The sequence below is a fragment of the Dermacentor albipictus genome, chromosome 6 (genome assembly GCF_038994185.2).
Source record: "Dermacentor albipictus isolate Rhodes 1998 colony chromosome 6, USDA_Dalb.pri_finalv2, whole genome shotgun sequence".
NCBI lineage: Eukaryota > Metazoa > Arthropoda > Arachnida > Ixodida > Ixodidae > Dermacentor > Dermacentor albipictus.
The window spans coordinates 112342666-112364128 of record NC_091826.1 but is presented as its reverse complement, the minus strand read 5'-3'; the positions used below and the strand labels follow the sequence as shown (position 1 = coordinate 112364128).

At 43.0% G+C, this 21463-nt stretch overlaps 1 protein-coding gene across 3 annotated transcripts in view; it reads left to right on the top strand.

Moving 5' to 3' along the window:
* The window catches only part of LOC135913310 (protein NEDD1-like), a 98151-nt gene that overhangs the window by 9961 nt on the left and 66727 nt on the right, over window positions 1–21463 (top strand). For all 3 annotated transcript variants that reach the window (XM_065445904.2, XM_070541261.1, XM_070541262.1), the window contains exons 2-5: window positions 3172–3266; window positions 8503–8616; window positions 11542–11679; window positions 17533–17762. In XM_065445904.2, coding sequence (XP_065301976.1) covers window positions 3172–3266; window positions 8503–8616; window positions 11542–11679; window positions 17533–17762 — 577 coding nt within the window. The remainder of the gene's footprint in view (window positions 1–3171; window positions 3267–8502; window positions 8617–11541; window positions 11680–17532; window positions 17763–21463) is intronic.

The window sequence follows — 21463 nt, the reverse complement described above, 5'->3', positions numbered from 1 at the left end:
GGTAAAACACGCCACAGCTTTGCTGCTCGTCCTTCACAGGTGGGAAGGGCTGACAAATTTTTGAGCCAAATTACGGCTGTAAATGCGAAGTCTACATATCCCAGCAGTGGGCTTTTCTGGCCGCGGCCCCGTCTTATCTGCCGGTAGCTCCGCAGCATGGCGCTGCTGTAAGTTGAAGATGGCAGTTGTGCTTCACACGTCCACGGTGTGCGAGCAACAAGGTGTGATTCGTTTTCTGTGGAGCATGGAACGAACGGCCATCGAAATCCACAGGAAAATGTAGCCCACGTAGGGGGAAAGGTGTCTTGCTTTGAGAAGAGTGAGGTGGTGGTGTTGCGAGTTCGCAAACAGGTGTGAAGACTTGCATGACAATCAGCCTGGTTCCACAGTCAGCTGAACGAATTCTACCACAGGGTCATCTAATGTTTAGTGCTGCGATGGGGCAAATGTCTGAACCAGTGACTATGTCGAAAAATAGTGTAAGGTACGGGAATAGTATGCATATGTATAATTGTCTGTGCGTACCTTATTTTGGCTAATAAATAAGAGCAAAGACTTTGATTCGTCCACATACTTTGACCCATACTCATCGTGGCGGCTTAGCGGCTTTGGCGTTGCACTGCTAAGCATGAGGCTGTGGGATGAAATGGAGTTGTGATAGCCACATCTTGAGGGAGGTGAAATGTAAGAATGCCCGTGTGCTGTAAATTTGGTCCATATTGAAGATCCCCAGCTGGTCAAAGTTAATCCATTGTCCCCTATTATGGCATGCCTCATAATCAGATTGTGGTTCTTGCATGTCACGTAAACTCCCAGGATTTATGTTTTCTTTGCTTTAAGATGCCTACGATTACTTTTTTTTTTAAGACTGCAGATTTTGCTTGACAGAACCCAAGCACACTTGCTGCTATCACTTACAAATGGTAGTGAATATCATGACAGAGTGCAAGTGATCCTGATGGACCCTTTATGGACTAGTGTTGCTAGTACTAATGTTAGCGACTATTGTTGCTAGGACTAGTACAGGCAACAAACGAAAAATATATTTTCTTCTTGTTGAGTTTTGGTTTTAAGTGCGAAGTTTCGGGCTAAATGTATTCGGCCAATACTGAGTAGCAGACAGCAAGCATCATCTGTTTATTTATTTAATAATGTATTTATTTAGACTATCAACTTGAGTACCCCATTCTCAGGGTTGTTACAGGGCGAATAATGTTTAAAAAATCACTAATATATAGTGTGCTGTGATACACACAAATTCACTGGTGTACAGTGGACAGTCAGTGGCTTTCGCATTGCGAGGTAAGCACGAGTTCGTGGGCTCAAATCCTGGCTGCGGTGGAGGCGAAGTGCAAGAACACCTGGGTTTTGTACATAGCATGCACATTAAAGAACCTGAGGAGGTCAAAACAAATCTGTAGTTCTCCACTATGGCGTCAAAATCAAGTTGTAGTTTTGGCACTTAAAATTCCAGAATTTAAAAGGGATGTGCTCATAGCAGTGCCCAAAATACACATGTTCCAAAGTACATATTCAGTGCACATTTGAAATTAGTAGCATGTTTGTTAGCTACAAGAGCATCAGGTAAACTACTCCACATTTCAATTTATTGGGCAAAAAAAAGAGAAACGAAAAGTGTCAGCACGCATTAAGTGAGACTGTCTAGCTCTGCTGTGGTTTATACAAGCTAACTTCTTTGAGGTTGCAAATAAAATAACAAAGCTTATGTAGTCTTGTGGGTCCTTTCATGATTTTAAAAATAAACCTTAGCCGACGCTTACGTCTGTGCTCATCCGGTAATTCTAGCTTACAAGATTTTAACATGGCTGTAACAGATTCCATGTGTCAGTACTTGCAGCATATAAAACGGGCCACCAGTCTTTGTATGTTTTCTATTTTAGCCTTCCAAACTTTGATTCGGAGTCAACGTTTCTTGTATTGAAGCTGGAACAGAGGATAAGGAAAAGGTTTGGTGCATGCCTTGCTTACTTTTGTAAACGTGGACACATCAAGGAGAGGCTGTTGTAAAAACTTGGGCTGCAGTGGTATCCCACAGGTGATGTGAAGCCAGTGTAGCGTGCTCCTGTGTCACATCTGACAAGAACTGTCTATACAAGTTCCACACAAAGCCATAGGTGGCTTGGGACGAAGCTCAATTTTGTGTTCTGCCTGCGGTTGCCCACGTGTAAAAAAAGCTATGGCTGAAAAGGTTTGTGCAGAAAAAAGCTAAACACATTGACAATCCTTATAGTTAGGGTTTTGTAAATGTAAATAATAAAAAAAACATTTTCTTCAGGCATTTTTGTATTGCCCTAAAGGGTTAACGGGGCTATTCTAAATCGCCATCTTCTCATCTCGTTCTTACTCTCATTTCGCTTATCTGCAGAAATGCTGCTCTCATCAGTGGAAGTTTATCTTATATTCATGCTAATCTTTTTTGGTGGGTGTCCTTGTATCTTTTTAGTCACAATTTATGGTTTTTTATTTGTTTTCAGATAAGTTATACTCACTGCAACTTTCTGCGGCAGTGAAGTGAAAGATAAGGGGGTGGAGCTTCTGCACATTTACCACACAATGTAGCCTGGCAACATTTGACAGCACCTTTGGTTTCTTGGAGCAGATACTGCATTAGCATAGTTTTAATGTGCGATAATCTCATGTTTGTTCAGACGCGGAAGGGAAAAGCGTAAAAATAAGTCAAATTTAGCTCGGTTGTGTGTAGTCTTATTTTGCTGTTGTACGTAAGGCATTTTCCTGAGCTTGTAATAGCTTGTAATACGGATGAAAATGAGGGATGTTTTTTTGGAAGTTTCCTCATTTGTGTGCACTTTGCCTCCGTACCTCTCCCTTCACTTTTGCAGAATATTGTCCACAAGTATCCTACTACTTGGCTGTATCAGTTTGTATGTATTTTGAGTGTATGCACAGCTGCATTGCTTGCTGCTAAATCTGGTGGCCAGGAGATGCCTTTGAGCTGATTTAAGAATTTTTTGTCTGCAGAAAAGATTTCCTATTAGATCTTAGAAATTTAAAATTGAAAAGGAAGTCTCTGGCCACTCCAGTACACTTGCAAAACATTCTGTTTCCGATATGAAATTAAAATTTATTTTTTCAGACCTGCTCAGTTAACGTGTCATCTCTGATCCCAGTTTTATCGTCCATTTCTTACAGGGCGGCGACTGGCCTCTATCTCACAATTGTGCCAATTTGTCCACGTCACGGAGTTCTCCACAAGTAGGCACAGGCATGTGCAGATTGATGTTGAGGTGAGCATACCTGGGTGGCAGCGCTCGGTTTTGACTTTGCTAGTTGCTTGCACGAAACAGTGCCCTAAATTTGTACGTCTTAGTCTCTTGCATAATATGGTCATGACCATTAGTGTGAACCATAGCTTCCTACAAAAATTACTAGAGGGATTTCTGGTGCTAAACTCGTTCAGCTTCAGTGGAAATGATGGTTAATACTGGGATTTGGCTGATCTTTGTGCATGTGACTTCAGACGTTCTTTTGGCTGTATTTACTGTACTTTATCTGTCTTCGTTGGACTAAATTTTGAAGCAGTGCTTTCCCGAATGCAGAAGGAATGCAGAATGCATGTGCACTCACTGTGCACATGCACAATTATTTTGAATTGGCGCATTTGTTATGCACTACTTTGCTGAATAGGATCAACTTGCAATGTTGCAAGGCCATTTGGATCCAGAAGGACAAAGTTCAGGCAAATCCATGTACTGACCATCATTCCCATGCTGGCTGAATAGGAATGCTTGCAGCACCCATAGACACTGGCGCCACAGCTCCCCCTGGTATGTCTTGTAGGAAACTTGTGGCACGAACATCCGCTTGGTGCAGGCAGAGCTGCCCTGGTGAGCAGCTGGTGCACTCTTGTAGTGGTGGGGTTGGTGGCTGTGGCGTCGCACGGCTAAGCACCATGTTGTGGGTTTATTTCTCGGCCACGGCGGCTACATTTCAGTGGGGGAAAAATTCAAAAGTACTCGGTGTACTTGGACTCGGTACATGTTAGACAACCCCAGGTGGTCATAATTGATTCTGAGTAGCCCACTACAACGTGCCTCACAATCACATCATGGTTTCGGTCTGATCCAGCTCGAGAGATCAGATAGGATTCGCTGAACTCTCAGAACTTATCAACAAGGAGAAAGTAAGGGATATTCGAAATTACAACACTAGAAAGACTGAGGGAGCAGTAAAAAAACACACCCCATGACATCGGTGAGAAAACTAGGCATAGGACCAGCCAAGATGTATTGTTATGATTGACCTGTCAAGTGTGAGAAACATTCAGGTCTGCATTCCCATGACGAGACGATCTGCCTCATCCCAGAAAAGGCTGTTAGGATCAGCCTGGACTTCGACCTCACCAGTGCGGGAAAGATTCGAGTGGGTGTTCCCATGTCAAGATAATTGCCTTCTTCCCCGAAAAAGCGTCGCCTCTCTATGCTCTGAGCAGACACGGAGGGCCCAAAGGGGGCGACTCGAAGAAGAGCTAGTCGACTTCTTAACCTGTCAAAACGCACTGACAATTCTACAAGTTCCCCAAGTTTTCCAAGAAGACATCGACGACCAGAAGACCGCGAGGGGTTATTTAAGGCTGTCCTGGCCCACGTGTTAGGCAGAACCACTCGAAACTCAGATAGTCGCAACCATGTACCAATGAAGTGAACATTCTTTTCAACTTTTTTTTTCATCAACACGATGCCCACCTTCGTCGTCGTTTCCCGATTGTTGCAGTGAAGACGCACCTCACCTAGTCTCGGTTGTATCAGTATGCACTGGAAGATAAGCAGGGTTATATCATCAATTCAGAAGATATACTAAAAGCAATGGAAGACTTCTATACTTATCTGCACAGTACCCAGAGCAGCCACGCTACTTTCATTTGTGGTAGTAATGAACAGGATACAGAAGCTCCTTCTGTAACTAATGATGAAATTAGAATGACTTTGCAAGACATGACCTGGAGAAAAGCAGCTGGAGAAGGTTGAACAACAGTCAATTTAATCAAAGGTGGAAGAGATATCATGCTTGAAAAACTTGCGGCTCTTTATATGCAATGTCTCACAACTTCAAGTGTTCCAGGGAACAGGTAGAATGGCAACATTATGCAAATCCACAAAAAGGGAGACATTAAAGAGTTGAAAAATTAGACCCATTAACTTGCTTCCAGTATTGTATAAAATAATCATAGATAATTTCCAACAGAATAAAGGCAACACTACAGTCAATCAAGAAAACAGACTGGCTTCAGGAAGGGATACTCTACAATGGATCGCATCCATGTCAACAAACAGGTAATCGAGAAATCCGCAGAGTACAATCAACCTCTATATATGACTTTCATAGGTCATGAAAAGGCTTAGGTCATGAAAAGGCATTTGATTCAGTAGATACCAGCAGTCATAGAGGCATCACATAATTAAGGAGTACAGGAGGCATACATGAATATCTTGGGAAATATCTTCAAAGATTCCACAGCTACCTTGGTGCTCCACAAGAAAAGTATATAAAGATACCTATAAAGGGATCACGCGAGGAGACGCAATTTCTCCTATGCTATTCACTGCATGCTTGTAAGAACGTACTCAAACTATTAAACTGGGAAGGCTTAGGAGTAAGCGTCAAGAGTGAATATCTCTGCAACCTTTGATTTCCTGTTCAGCAATACTAGGGACAAATTACAGCAAAAAGATTGAGGACCTTAACAGAAAAAATGTAAGAGCAGGGTTAATAGGCAGAAGATAATGATCAATTGCTTGGAAAGGAAACAAGAGTTCAGGATCGCCAGTCAGCCTCTAGAGTCTGTGAAGGAGTACATTTATCTAGGTTAATTACTCGCAGGGGACCTTGGTTAAGAGAAGGAAACTCGCAAAAGAATAAAAATGGATTGGAGTGCATACGGCTGACATTGCCAAATCCTGACTGGGAGCTTACTACTCTCATTGAAAAGAAAGGACCATGCAAAGAGCGATTGAAGGAAAAATGTTGGGCATAACGTTAAGAGACAGGAGAGCAGTGTGGATCAGAGCAAATGGGGATACCTGATTTTCTAATTGACATTAAGAGAAAAAAAAATGCAGCTGGCTGGCAGGCCATGTAATGCGTAAAACGGATAACTGGTGGACCATTAGTTGCAGAAGGGGTGCCAAGAGAAGGGAAGCATAGTCAAGAACAGCAGAAAACTAGGTGGGATGATGACGATTCTGTCATGCAAAATACTATAATGAAACATTTTTTTTCTTGATGATGGATATAGTCACATTGCGTCCGAATTTCAGGGGGATATGAATTTTGAAAAAGTCTGGGCTATTAACCATGTCTTGCGTTTTGGGATGTCTTGAACACTCTATTGTGCTTTGATGGTCTACGTGAATTTCTTAGCTACTATAAGACCTTTCACACTAAAAGAGTACAACTGTCGCATACTTTTGCAAATTTGGTGTAGAAAATCTTGATCTTCCATGATTTTGGGGAGACATTAGGCACCTAAAAAGTGCTCACTGTGGCATACAGCTTGCATTTGCACCCACATAGGTGATGGAACGAGTGCAGTGTGTTAGACACTATGGAAGTGTCGGCTTGATAACATTAAGGGAATAAACATTCAGAAAATTGTCGAGGGCTTCTTCAATTGGAAGTAGTAGCCATAAACGAACAAGAATGTCTTGCTTTCCCTTTGGTACGGCTGCGATTGTGGCGTCTTTTGAATTGTAACCAGTTTTGAGTAACATGAATACTGTTCGAGGTCCCGAGACATTTGTACAACCGAAATGCTGTGGTAGTCTGCTGCCAGACTCTGAAGTCAAAGTGCATGGGCACGAGAATGCATGTGCTGCCATCACCAAATGTCATGCGGGAGTAGCAGTAGCAAATAACACTGAAGGAAGCGCAATGGGAAAGTGCACCAGATGCTTAACAGAATGCGGCTGTATCAGTAACCAAAAGCATACATACCCATGTAGTAGTAGTAGTAGTAGTAGTAGTAGTAGTAGTAGTAGTAGTAGTAGTAGTAGTAGTAGTAGTAGTAGTAGTAGTAGTAGTAGTAGTAGTAGTAGTAGTAGTAGTAGTAGTAGTAGTAGTAGTAGTAGTAGTAGTAGTAGTAGTAGTAGTAGTAGTAGTAGTAGTAGTAGTAGTAGTAGTAGTAGTAGTAGTAGTAGTAGTAGTAGTAGTAGTAGTAGTAGTAGTAGTAGTAGTAGTAGTAGTAGTAGTAGTAGTAGTAGTAGTAGTAGTAGTAGTAGTAGTAGTAGTAGTAGTAGTAGTAGTAGTAGTAGTAGTAGTAGTAGTAGTAGTAGTAGTAGTAGTAGTAGTAGTAGTAGTAGTAGTAGTAGTAGTAGTAGTAGTAGTAGTAGTAGTAGTAGTAGTAGTAGTAGTAGTAGTAGTAGTAGTAGTAGTAGTAGTAGTAGTAGTAGTAGTAGTAGTAGTAGTAGTAGTAGTAGTAGTAGTAGTAGTAGTAGTAGTAGTAGTAGTAGTAGTAGTAGTAGTAGTAGTAGTAGTAGTAGTAGTAGTAGTAGTAGTAGTAGTAGTAGTAGTAGTAGTAGTAGTAGTAGTAGTAGTAGTAGTAGTAGTAGTAGTAGTAGTAGTAGTAGTAGTAGTAGTAGTAGTAGTAGTAGTAGTAGTAGTAGTAGTAGTAGTAGTAGTAGTAGTAGTAGTAGTAGTAGTAGTAGTAGTAGTAGTAGTAGTAGTAGTAGTAGTAGTAGTAGTAGTAGTAGTAGTAGTAGTAGTAGTAGTAGTAGTAGTAGTAGTAGTAGTAGTAGTAGTAGTAGTAGTAGTAGTAGTAGTAGTAGTAGTAGTAGTAGTAGTAGTAGTAGTAGTAGTAGTAGTAGTAGTAGTAGTAGTAGTTCGTTTATTTCACGAGTCATGTTTGAGTTTCATGTCAAATAAATATTGCAGCAGGAGACCTCAGTGTTACAAAAAAACTACCAGGGAGATGTCCTATGACTACATAAATAGGGTAATTATACAAAAAGAGCAAGCAGTGATAAACAGTGTGGTCATGTGTGCAATCTAAATACTAAATTGCTTATTTCTAACAACACATTTCCAGCTTATACTCGCAGTTCACAATACTTAAAGTGGCGGTTTGTTCTGGCTGCCCAGATGAGAGGGATTGAACAAGTGACGAAGGGTTTTACTGGCTGAAAATAAAAATTTTTCTTGCCTACTGTGTGCTGTTTGCAGAATTGCTGATGCTGTTGCAGAATTGCTGAAAAAAAACTATTTTTGGCCGAAGTTCTACACTGCAGGCTATAGACTATTTAGAAGAAACGTTTTATTTTATGCCCAAATTGGTCTCTGCACACTATACACTGGGGATTATAGTAGTTGTTTTGAAGGTCATTGCATTTTACATCTCCGGTTGTAAAAATTGGGTGCATATAGCAATCTTAGTTTTGTTAGGAATGAGGGAGTGTGGCAACTTGGCGAGGCTTTCCTAGTGATTCTTTAAGTATTGAACCTGAATTTGCAGCACGTTTCTTCTCCCAGGGCGCATGTGTGTGTTCTCAGTTCAGCCACCAGGACTGCCACAGCATGTGTGTTGGTCTGCTGGACGGCACTGTGCAGCTCCTGAAGAATGGCAGGACCTCCTACTCCTACCAGGTACACGTCATCATTATGGTAATTTATTTAAACCTTAAAGGGGCACCAAAACATATTTTGAGGACATGAAACGTTTCCAGTCTTCAGACAATGCTGTTCTTAACGTGCGAGCCAAATGGTATTTTGTTGCCTGGAGCAGAGAACCTATGATCTTGTCTGGTTCCTATAGGCTAGAAACAAAACTGTCCTACTCTTCCACATGCACTCATCATCATAATGTAGGTACAGCCGAAACTGCAATTAAGAAATCGCCGGGGAAAGCAAGAAAATTAACTTTTGTGGGAATTTTGTCGTTGTGAGAATGAGATGGCAAAGGCGGGGGGAAATGGCTTGCAAATAAAAAATTGCCAGAAGCTGGTGGGCTTACTTTGCCAAGCAGTGGCATTGAAATTTTGTTATATTGACATCGTGTAAAAACATACTTTGTTATGTTGAAGCTTGAAGTACATAGTTTTTGAACAAGTTATAAAAAGTTGGATACTTCGTTAAGAAATTTGTTAACTTGAAGTTCGTTACATCAAGCTTTCAGTGTATTTATTAACCCTTTGAGGGTCGAATTATTTTGAAGAAAACTTTCCCGGGTGGTCAAATTATTTTATTGCGGATATTGAATGTACAAGAGGTATAAAGTTGGGAATAAATAGTAAAAAAAAATTAGGAACAGTATTTTGGTGTCGGCATCACTCAGAACTGCAATATGTTCAATAGTATTTTAGAGTGTGGTACTCCTTGAAACACGAGTCTCCGCGCAGCCGCAGAGAGCGAGAATACCTCATGAGCGGCGGAGATAAACGAACTAAGAGCCGTGCCAATCAAGATAGAAATCAACTTCCGCCGCCTCTGCGATAGCGTGCCGACAAAGATAAAAATCACGTTTCGCGCGCCTCCGTTGCGGCGGAACCGAAACCGCGAAAGCGCGTTGCCGCCGAGAGCGAGAATACCTTGCGAGCGGCAGTTATAAACAAGCTAAGAGCAGCGCCACTCAAGATAGAAATCAACTTCCACAGCATTTGCAAGAGAGTGCCGACAAAGAGAAAAATGACGTTTCGCGCGCCTCCGTTGCGATCACGCAGCGAAACCGAAACCGCAAAAGGGGTGTGGCCGCAGTCTGCGCGACGCGCTGAAGCTTGAAGTCAGTTCTGTTTATCTCCCCAAGAAGGTAGCACAAATTTCAAACGCTTCTTGTAAGTCCTAAGAGGTGGCAGCACCTCCCAGTAAGCGTGCATCGTCATTATGGCGCGAAATTTCAAACGGAGGGTCGAAACCGTACCCGTACGGCGAAGACCTTGCGGGACAGAAAACCGCCGCCGTACATGTACGGCAAAAACCGTCAAAGGGTTAACACTATACCATTCCCCTCTGTAATGTCCGAAGTGCCCTGAGAGTAACTATATAAATAAGTATGCCAATTAAACCCAAATTTGTTTTTTGCTCGCTGTGCAGCTTTGGCATGGTACACAATTTGATCAAATTTCTTTTGCCACAATGTAGCGAATTCTAAAAAAACGTCTTTTAGCAGCTTAGGAAATGTTAATTTTGCACTGCATTGCATCAAGAATTGCGATCCTGTTTCAGTGTTCATGAGGAGCAGCTACGGATCTTGTTATGCAATGAAACGCTAGACGTGCTTCAAGAAAATAGTTTCCAAAAAGTGACTGATGTGTGTGCAGTACAAGTTTACGATAATAAAGCAGGCTGTAAGCCTGCATTGGTTCACACTTGCCAGGAAGTTGCCAGCAGTATTTTGGCAGCAGCAGTTGCCAGCAGCATTTTAGTTGATTTTCTCCTTTGAGCCCAGTAATGGGTACAGCACACTTTTAAGGGGCAGCATATTTGTGTCAGGCTTCTATTTCTTTAAAGAACGTCTTAGTGGATCTACCAATAGATTTGGCTGGCGGTACAGATGTGTGCCTTATGCTTGACTTACTTTGCGAAATTTTTGTGACCAGCTATATTATGTATGGTAAAGATGAAGGGCAGCCAGAAGTTTGAGAACCACTGCTCCGGAACAGCTCTAGGATCCTGAGGCTGCAATACAAGCTCGACTGAATGGCCCGGCATGAATATGGGTTTAGTGGCCTGCAAACTTCTGAAAAGTAGCTTAAGTGCTACTCCACTTGTTACTGCTTCTCTTAAATTTAGTGGTGTTCATGACACATGTGCTTGTATAGTTGTTCCTGAATGTGCTTCGTGAAGTTTTCTTGGCCTCTTCCCTTGACTTTGTGGCTGCTCGCTAAGTATGTTCCAGAATAGACGAACTTGGGGGCCATTGGGTATGTGCAGCTTCGCATGTGATACTGGGTATGTTAACATTCTTGTCTTATCCCCTGGAATGGGCATTTGCCAAATGGATGGGTGACCAAATGAACAAGCAGAACAAGAGGCAGGAAGTGAAGTGAACAAAACTAGACTGGAACGTCCATTAAGCGGTTAGTGTTGAGCTGCATTGAAGTGCAGGCATTTCAGTAAACACCAAAGAATGCTTTGCTTATAACACATATTTTCTGCTTTTCTTGCATTAGCGGTCCGTTTATCTTCCTGTGTGGTAGCAATTACGCAGGGATTCCAGTGGCACTCAGAACTTCGCTGTCACGTGCCAGTCATCTGCAGACCACTTTGCACAGCAAGAGAGAGTGCAGAACTGACATTTCGCACACATCGCACGCAGCATTCCTCAGTAGAACAAAGCACACTACGGTATGCAAACACGCATAAAAATAATCATGAAAGGGGGAAAAAATTCAAATAAAGTGAGCAATTGCAAAAATGTAGTTTAAGCTTAAAAACAGAAGAAAAGGTTTTAGAAAATAAACAATACAGCATTTATACGGGAAAAGTGTTCCAGATGGAAGGGTTCACCTAGGTAGACTATTCAATGATAGGCATTCACGGAATAATAACAATAACAAAGTTGGTTCCTTGCAGCCACACAAGGAGAAGGTGACGCGCATCGCGTTCAGCAGCAATGATGGCTTTGTGGCGAGCGGGGCATATGATGGCAGCGTGGCCCTGCTGTCGGCGGACATCAGGAACACCAAGATGCTCAATGAGCCAACTGGAAGGGTAAGGGTATACATTGTCAAGAGAACGTGCGCTGCAATGCCACTTGCAGTTAATGCAGCACAATGGCTTTAGGCATTGTGAAGCTGATTGAGACGTCAATGGTCACTTTGTTGTGCACTTCCCTTGTCAGTTTCTCGATTTTTCGTCACGTTTCCGCTGGCCATAGCTATGGTTATCACAGAAACTGACAAAGCGTTAGCTGTACTCATTAAGGTTCCTCTTTCTATGGTAAAACAAAGTACAGATGTGACATTTGTAATAGTTGTTTCTACAAATTTGGTGTCAATACCTAAGCGTTGTCATTCTTGCGCTTTCACTTTCAGATATTCTTTCCCATTTGCACGAGACTAGCACTGGATGTGTAGAGTATTTAAAAGCGGCAGCATTCCTGGCAGAAGCCAGGCATGTATATAGAAAAATGAGTCCACAAGGATGCTATAAGACAGAAACTTCCGGTGTTCCTAGAAATTCTGCTGCTGCCACACGTGAGCGCCACTAGAATACAGTTTAGACACGTGGGTGAGAGTGGCCCCTTCAGTGATGTGTGTGCGGGAAACTGTTTTCATGCGGACCCACCTGACTGCTCGATGCATGTTCATATCTGGTCTCAGGCAGACCGCTCGTTCCGTACTAACTGCTCACATCAGCTCTCGTTCACACTTGTTTCGATTGTCATGGTTTGTGATTGTTCTGTCATCTGATTGTATGCATGACGCGAATTGTGTAGTACTTTCTGGAAGTCATGCGGCACCAGCGATTACACTGGAAATTTCAGTGAGTGATGTATAAAAGCCGAGGTGCTTGACCTGCGGATCAAATTTTCGACAATTGCCGACTCTGCTACATGTCTCTCAAATTCTTTGCCTCAATATATTGTGCAATGAAAACATGTATAGAGCTGCACTCAAATTTCAGATTAGGGATTATCGTAATCGTCACTGAATTTTTTTATATTTAAGGTTCGCCCAAGTACGAGTGTTGCTCTAGCCGTCATAACTATGAAATGGTAGGCACAAAACAAATGCCACTTGGCAGGTAGGTAATGAGGACGATAAACTGTGCGGCCAACCACCGTGGTAGCAATCGACACATTTAGCATGTCCGCTTTTCCAGCAGATGGGGGCGGTTTGGGCAGATGTGAGGGGGGGCATAAATGTGAGCGGCCAGAGCGGTGCAGCCGCCTGGTACCATAGAGTTCAACCAGGCAAACACAGAGCTCAAATTGCAGTAATCCACTATATCCTGCTTCGCTGCTGGTGAAAATTTTCGGCAGCAGCGTAATTGTAAATATGATTACGCCGTTGTCGAATATATACACCAGCAGCTAGGCAGAATATAGTAATGGGCTTTCTGTTTATGCTGTTGAGGTTTGCACCACTAGCTGGCGCCACCAACCTGGCCGCTCACGTTTGCGCCCCCGCTCAACTGGCAAACCGCCCATGCTTGCCGGAATACCGGACGCATTAAAATTCTCTATCTTGGAGCAAAAGTGCATTATCATCAAAAGACTGAAATGTCACTTATTGCAGATATTTTTTCCTACACAATTGCCCATACTATGAAAGCTCTCCACTCAGATTTAATTATGCCTCATTTATCGAGCAACCAGTCTCAATGTGAAAATAATTTTCTTTTCATATGCACATCAAAAGGTTAGAAGCATGCACGCTTGAGTACGACTGGTGACATTGCGTGAGTCACTAGTGATCATGTCATGTTACTGAGTAGTACTGAACAGCTACCTGCCCTTCGAAAACCATTTTATTGCTTATGCATATCGACAAGTTAGGAGAGTGGATGCTCGGGTATGACTGTACTAACGTTACATCATTTCACTAAGTGATGGTGAGCAAGTTGTTACCCTTGGAAAACCATTTTGTTTGATATGCATGTCGGCAGGTTAGGAGATTGCATGCGTGAGTAAAAGCTTTGATGATGTCACGTGATTCACTATTGATCACGTCATTTCATTAAGTGATAGTGAGTTACCCTTTGAAGGACATTTCACTTGATATGCATGTTGGTAGGTCATGAGAGCGCAGCTTGGGTGCGATGGTGGTGTTGGTGGTGACATCAAGTGAGTCGCTAAGAGCTTAATCCTGTGACTCACTAATATTAAGCATGCAGTTCCTCTCACAACCATTTTGTTTGATATGCATAGCAGGAGCACAGGAGTGCATGCTGAGGCACTAGCTTAGCGATCAGGGAATGAAATCGCATGTTATCATACAACCCAGGTCGCGCAGTGTGCATCATGATTGTGACTCACTTATGCGAGTCACTCCTGACACTCGGAAACGCGACTCTAAAAGGAGCAAGTGAATGATATACCCCATTGAAGTGTTTGTGAAGCAGCCATGATGACACTGGTAGCGTGGAAACTGTGCTCCTATAGTGCTGACATCAAGAGAGTGGTGATGTCAATAGGCAGTTCATGAAGCCTATTACGACGTCTTGTTGCAATATTTATTCATTCCTCTATCAGTTTCCAAGAGGATTAAATTGACAGGAACTGGGATTAATATGAATGGCACTTGGATTAAAGTGGCTGGGACCTCAATTATTTTCAATGGCATTTGGTTTAAACAGCAGGAAAACCTGTAGTGCCAAATTGTAATGGCTTGCAGGAATTGACCAGCAGGCGAGTATGCTCGTTATGCTTAGTTAAATGTTTTTCAGAGCTTTAGCACTTGATAATGGCATCCAGACCTTACACAAAGGTAGGCTTACATGAGTAAATATGGTATATGTCTATACAATGTCATGACTCCATCATATGCAATGAAGACCATGGAAATGGGTTTGAAATCGCTTATTATTTTTTTTTACTTTAGTTTAAGATATAAATCGTAGTTGAATTTGTGATAATTTTGACCTCGAAATTCTCCCTATAGTAGGTGGCGGGGGAAATGCTGCCTACGTAGGCCAATCGGTCACAGGGGAGCAAAAGAATCGGAAGGAAATTTACAAAATGAAAATGAGTTCGAGCACATACAGCAGGCATTACCAATCATGACTGGCAACTTGCTGCTATATTTATCAAGTGTACGATCATTGCATTCTACTGGTGCTAATATATGGGGCAAGAACTTGCAGGTTAAGGGGGTACACAGGCTTCAGACACTGAAAAGCTGCAGAAAAATATCAGTGTTTTAAAAAATGTTTATTTCTACAGCAATTGAGGCATGATTTCAAAAATTTTGATACGTATTTGATCAATATTTTACTCGTTCAAGCACTTCATATCGCATTTGCGAGCAGAATTTCTTGATTAATGAGAGTTCACCGATGAACACTCAACGATGAACATGGCATGAACCATGCACCGTGCAGCTGCCATTCGAAATTTGTGATCATAGCCATCTTGGTCTCGTTTGAAAGAGCGTCTCCTCATGTTTAAGTTCTCGCCACCCCTGACTGTCCTTGTTCATAGTATTTCAGGAAAAAAAAACGAGTTGTCGAGATGTACGAACGGTCGATCGTTTTAGCTGCTTCACGCAAGAGACAACAGCGCGCCATTCAATTGGCCAAGCAGCATTCCCATCGTCTGCTGGACTGTGTCAGCATGCATCCTTTTATCTTGGTGTATTCGCTAGTTCTGCTCTTAGCATATATTCAAAAAACTGGTTTTGGCTGAGAACATCAAAAGGTGCCTTGCAACGACTCGGGCCATCTAGGGCACCGGACTTGCCGTGCTCAGTGGCACGATCGCAGGGTCCACTGTGATAGGCCTAACAGATGATGCCAGACTAGAACCCATCAGTTGCTAACAGCATTGCAGACAGGGGCCATATTCACCAAGACGTGACTGTGATACTTGCATATCTAAAACGCGAAACAGAAGCAAGGCTACAGTAGATGCCCGTTCAGCCGTGGAACGAAAACGAAACTTTCTCGCTGAATTCTCCGACACAACTGACTTACTGCTTGATGCAACAATGTCCACCAATTAAGTTTGGAGGCATTGAGTGCCTTGTAAGCAGTTGCAAAGTGCAAGATATAAAACAAAAATAAAAAGTAAAAATGAAAGTAAAACGGAAGCAAAAATAAAAGTAAAAATAAACAAAGGTGAGCGGTAGCATGGCCTTGCCATCAAGCTGATGCTTCTGTGTGTGCAAACTGTGGTGAGGCGTCAATGTGAGTCTTCCGTGCATCCATAGTAATCGGACCAATCAGTTTGCCAAAAATATTCTCACTGTCCGCGCTATGCAAGTTGCTAGCAATTCGCAAACTGTAGTAAAGGACGTGCTTTTCAAGTTATGTATCGTGGCCTTCACAGTTCATGCGAATTTAGGCTTGAAGCTTATTAGCCTATTTTCAGTGTAAGTATGCAAATATTTTCTAAGGTTTTTCACTACAGTTCTTTTTTTTTCATGTAGCTGAAAAGATAGCTTTTTGGCCACTTCAATAATTTGCTGCAGTCATATATCTGGACCTAGGGCAGCTATAGGTATGATTACTGATTTATTTGTTTATTTATTTATTTATTTATTTTTGCCACAATGTACTAAATGTGTGAAAATAGCAGTGGAGAGCATAGTTTTCATTTTCATCTCCAAAAATGTTTAATTGTTTTTTTGCTGCTCCTGATTCCCTGTGTAGACACTTCAACTTCATTGTGCTGTAATATGACTAAAATTGTCCAATTTAAAGTTTGTTCGCAGTGTTGCCCTGCGTATGAATTCTAGTATCCATCAATATGTTTAACAACTTTAGTACATATACATATAAAATTGAGTGTGGAATTGAGGGCAATTATTATTCACCTCAGAAGCTACTTGGCAGATGTAAAACAGTTTTATATTTAAAATCGGCAGAAAAAACTGAACTGGCCTGTCTAGCTCCATCAAATTTGGCAAGGAAATAACAAAATTATTTCGACAAACCATGTCTCCCCTTAACAAAGTGGCTCTAGATGAAACTAGGGACCACACAACAAGCGATTGAATGAGAAATGTTAAACATAATGTTAGGAAACTGCAAGACAGCGGTGCACTGTCTTCCAGAGAACAAACAGGTGTAGCTGTTATTCTAGTAAACAAAAGGAGAAATGCAGCTGGGCGGGCCATGTACATAATGTGTAGTGTAATGGTGGTCCATTAGAGTTGCAGATGAGTGCCCAGGAAAGGGAAGCAGGGTAGACAATGGCAGAAAATTAGCTGGGTGTGATGAAATTACAAAATTTGCAGGCACAACTTGGAATTGGCCAACGCAAGGCAGGGGTAACTAGATATTGCTGGGAGAGGCTTTTGTCCTGCTGTAAAAATTTAAAAGGTTTGGCTGTGTTTTAACTCTGGTTAAACCTAGCTGAGTAGCGATGGCTACAGACCCCCGGCTGTGCTTAGGCTTCGCTTGTAGTTAGACATGTTGCTATTAAACTTAGTGGTTTCCCAGTAGACTAAGAAAGTCAGGAGCGGTGGCTGCAACGGCAGGAGTGGTGGCCATGCGGCGACCGCGACGAGCCGAGTTGCTGGAGAATCGAGGGCTGTGGTGCGACGTCACAGTGCGGCCACGGCTCAAAGTGCAGCGACGGCAAAGCGGCGAAAAACTAGAGTAATGTAGCTGTCGCTACAAAATGGGCTCTTGATGATAGAACTTCCGGCACCCTCGACAAATTGCACTGGTGCACACAGGGGCACCCAGGTGCACCATTTCATACAATCATGCTCGCAGCAGGGTGCCCCGATGCACACCGGTGCCATTTTGTTACTTATGCCATTATGCCTTGCAGTGTTAGCCGGCGTCACATTTGGTATAAAATGCTCAAAATCCCTTGATCTGGGGAAGTTTTTTCTAAGGTTAATGAGTGCTTTCTCTGCACAGAGCTAAAGCCCCGGTTTCTCATTCTTCCAGGCAGTGGTCGGGTTGCAGTGGTCACCGCACAGTTGTTTCAAGCTGGTGACCACTTCGACGGATGGCTTCCTCTACATCTGGGACACAAGCACCAGGCGCTTGAAGAACCGGTACTGCCTGCATCCCGAGCGAGGCGCCAGTGGCCTGTCGCTCTCGCCTGTCAATGAATCGCTGGTGGTCACGGTCGGTCACGACAGCCGCCTAGTCCTGTTCGACATGCTCACGGCCAGGTGATCAAATCGCTTCATTTACCAGATAGTTCTGGCTGGCTACCTGAGCTAAAAGCGTTATAAACAGCTTTTAGGTATCTCTGGTATGGTATTTATGGTATCTCTTGCATGCGGCGCCAGCACCTCTTATTTGCAGAGAGCAGCCGCGACCTGCCACTGTGAAAAGCATCGCTCTTCTCTCTTTACAATGGCCGAGGTGGCGACTTGTTGCAATTGACCACCCTGCCAGCTCAGCCATAGTAAACAGAGAAGAGCAACACTGTTCGCAGTGGTGGGCCATTGCCGCTCTCTGTAAATCAGAAGTGCTGGCGCTGTATGCAAGAGATACCACAGTCAACAACAGGCGGTGCCACTCCTGATTTTCTATTTTAGTTGTTTTCTCGCTTACAAGAGCTGTTTCCTTTACCAATGAAGAATTCATTGTTAGAGAAGCATAATACAGCTAAACCTCGATATAATGAAGTTGGTAAAATTGGCAATTTGCTTCGTTATATAGAAATTTAATTCAATTTAAATTTGATCTTTTATGCAAATATCAGGACCTTGAATACAGGTCCTTGAAATCTTTGAAAACCCTCGAAATTGGAAAGTGCATCTCCAAGGCCCTTGAAAGTACTGGAATTTTTTTCCTTCCTTGAAAATTCTTGTGAGCGATGCACTCTGATATTGACATTGTGACAGCTCCTTTGATTGGTAGAGTCCTCCAGTCCTACGAACTATAGTGTTCCTCTGTAAATTGAAACTGGACCCAGCATGATCCTCAACTACCTGTGTTTTGCGTGTACGGTGTCTGCAATGGTGATGGGCATCATTAAAAACTTGAGAGGCAGGCTAAAGGAGGGTTGCTGTAAACTGGTGCAAAAAATCCGATGCCAAGGTTTCATGTGGAACAAGTTTGATATTGTCATAGATCGCACAGCACTGGCAGCTGTCGGATACATGCGATTATAGCTGGCAAATACTTCCTTGCCGACGTTGCGTTAGAGTGGCATTTCGCACCTGCAGAGGCACCCATTCTGGGGTCTCAAACATCCCCTTGGGACAAAGGAACAACAGCACAGCTAGTGCAGACAATTGTAAGGCCATTTATTGCATCTTTCATACACAAATGCCAGCTATACTTGCAGACAATTTTTTGTGGCTAGGAAGGGAAAGCTATGAAGGCAAAGTGCACACAAGTGATAGGTCTTCTGAAAAGAGCCCTGCATTTTAGTCCACATTAGTTTAGGCAGAAGAAGAGAAAACAAACGCCTTGCTGGCAACAGTTAAATAAGGCAGAACACACCACTGAATGTAAAAGTTTACGCATTTTGTGGCTTTTCTCTTCAGCGTCTGGGCAAATGCGAAACTGTCGTACGTGAAGCTGTGTCGATTCAGCATCTGTTCCGAGCAACCAATGCCACCGTCAAATGCTGCCGGACTGCTTGGCACGGTAACGGAGCTGCAGCAGCTATGCGCCTGTAGCTTTCCTTTCGTAGCCACAGAAAGCTGTCCAGGAGTGTAGCTGAATTACTAAGATGCCGATGGAGATGGACAAATAGAGCAAGTCTGACTCGCTGTGACAGGGTATCGAGCGACGGCGCATCGAAGCGATCGTGCTCGTTCACCACATATCCTGCTCTGAAACCTGTCTCGGTATGGTCTCGCAAAGTGTGTCGGCTGGCGTGCGAGACACGTGGCGCCTACCACAAGCCAAAGAGGAAGAGGCCACATCCTTTAGCAACTTGGTAACCCTGCTCTTAGATGACATTAGCAGCGCAACACTCGCACCATCTCTTATACTATCCTGCAACCACACCGACTGGTGGCGGCACCTAGCTATGCGCCAAAACTAGATTACAGGAGATGCAAGAGCCATGTGGGGAAAACGTGAGGGGACGCAAGAGAGTTGAGCATCCTCGCACCATGTAAAGCAGTGAATGTCCAGGAAAAGCAAATCTAACAGTTCTTAAAATGCACTAGCACACTTGTTTCGCCAATAGGGAAAAAAATTTCACTTTACATGCTTCTGTTCTCAGGCTTTATATCGTCAGTGCCAGTGGTTTCCCCGATGCTAGCCAAAGAACTAGTGAATATTGGTGTGTGTCATGGATCTTTAAATTGAGGAGTTCTCTTCCCTCAATGTATAGCAGTTGCAAGTTGCAGAACTTGCCGCAAATGACAGATGCCAGCTCATGCTGTCATTTCTCTCATTAATGTGGACAGGAACGCTAGGGCACGAACATTATTTGTGCTTTACAGCCCTGTTACCGATTGAACTGTTGCACGCATTTGCTAAACACGGTCCTCAACACTTTTGCCAAGGAATTCATTGCAGAAGAGCCACTTAATTCATGAGAGCTTGCGGAATGTGGAATGTCTTGTCAAATTCCCGAAACAAAGTGGAGTAGTCAGTCTGCTCAGCAGCGGAGTATTACAGGAGGTTCCAACACAATGGAACTGATCCCTTTCTATAGCCATTTGAAGCTTTACATGCACTTGAGCCGCACGCATCTGTCTCTCTTGTGGCGACACGTTTCTTCATCGCGTCATGGCCATACAATTCACATCATCACTTTGACATTTCATGAAACAGAAGTTGCACTTTAGTTGTCCATCTGACGTGAATTCTTGGTGCTGCGAGGTATGGAAAAGGCCGCAGGCATTAGTGGTAAAGCATTTTCGTGGAGCTGCATTGACACAAGAGGGGGCCGCCAGGGGCTAGAACTGTCAAAATTATCAGTACCATGTTGAAGCTTTCAACGCAACTCACTAGAGCTTTCCAGATCTAATTGTTTACTTGAAGTTAAGAAACATCCAATAACCCCACGATTCTGCTATTGAAAAAAGAAAGGTAGTGCCTGTGTTGCCATTTTTAAAACCCAAGACTTTTGCTGTATTTCTGCCAAAAGTGGCCAAACAAGAATTTCGTTTTCTGGGAAGCGGGTGCCACCTAGTGAAGCTGCACTCGCAGCAGAGTGATAGAACCGCTACTTCTCTGTTGCACTCAGTAGACGTTAGGAAATCCCTTGACAAGCGAGACTCATTCGTGGCGCCGAAAGGGTTAATGAAGCATGCACTTCATAATTGCAGTGTGCAGGTAGAAACCAAATTCGAAAAATCTTGACCTGGCATAGCGGCTTTAGCATTGCACTGTTAAGACCAACAGTGAAGGACCAAATCCCAACCATGGCAGCCACATTGAGATGGAGACAAAATGCCAAAACGTCCGTGTACTATGCGTTGAGTGCATAGAAGATCCCAGGTGGTCAGAATTAGTCCAGAGTCCTCCACTGCAGCGTTCCCATACTCACATCGTGGCTTTGGCATGTAAAGCCCCAGAATTTAATTTTTGAGAAAAATCATGGTCCCATGCATTCCTAAACGCTGAGGAAAAGCCGTAAAATGGGACATTGCTAGTGCCAATAGCACCATGGCATAAGTGCTTACACCACAAATTGCAAGAGGTCTACCACGAGAAATTGGGTTATTTGGTATTAATGCATCTCAAAATATGGCTAGTGCTACTGGCAAACCACTGACAAACATGACACCAGACAAGCACACAGCACTCTGTTGTCTCTTACTTTTTCAGCAGTTTGTCAGTAGTACTTGGCACATTAGAGGATGAATGCAAAACTTCGACAGTATGCAGGCCACCTTGTTTTGAAAGGCCATCCTGTTGAGAATGAAAACTATCTTTTACTGATTTGTTTCGCATT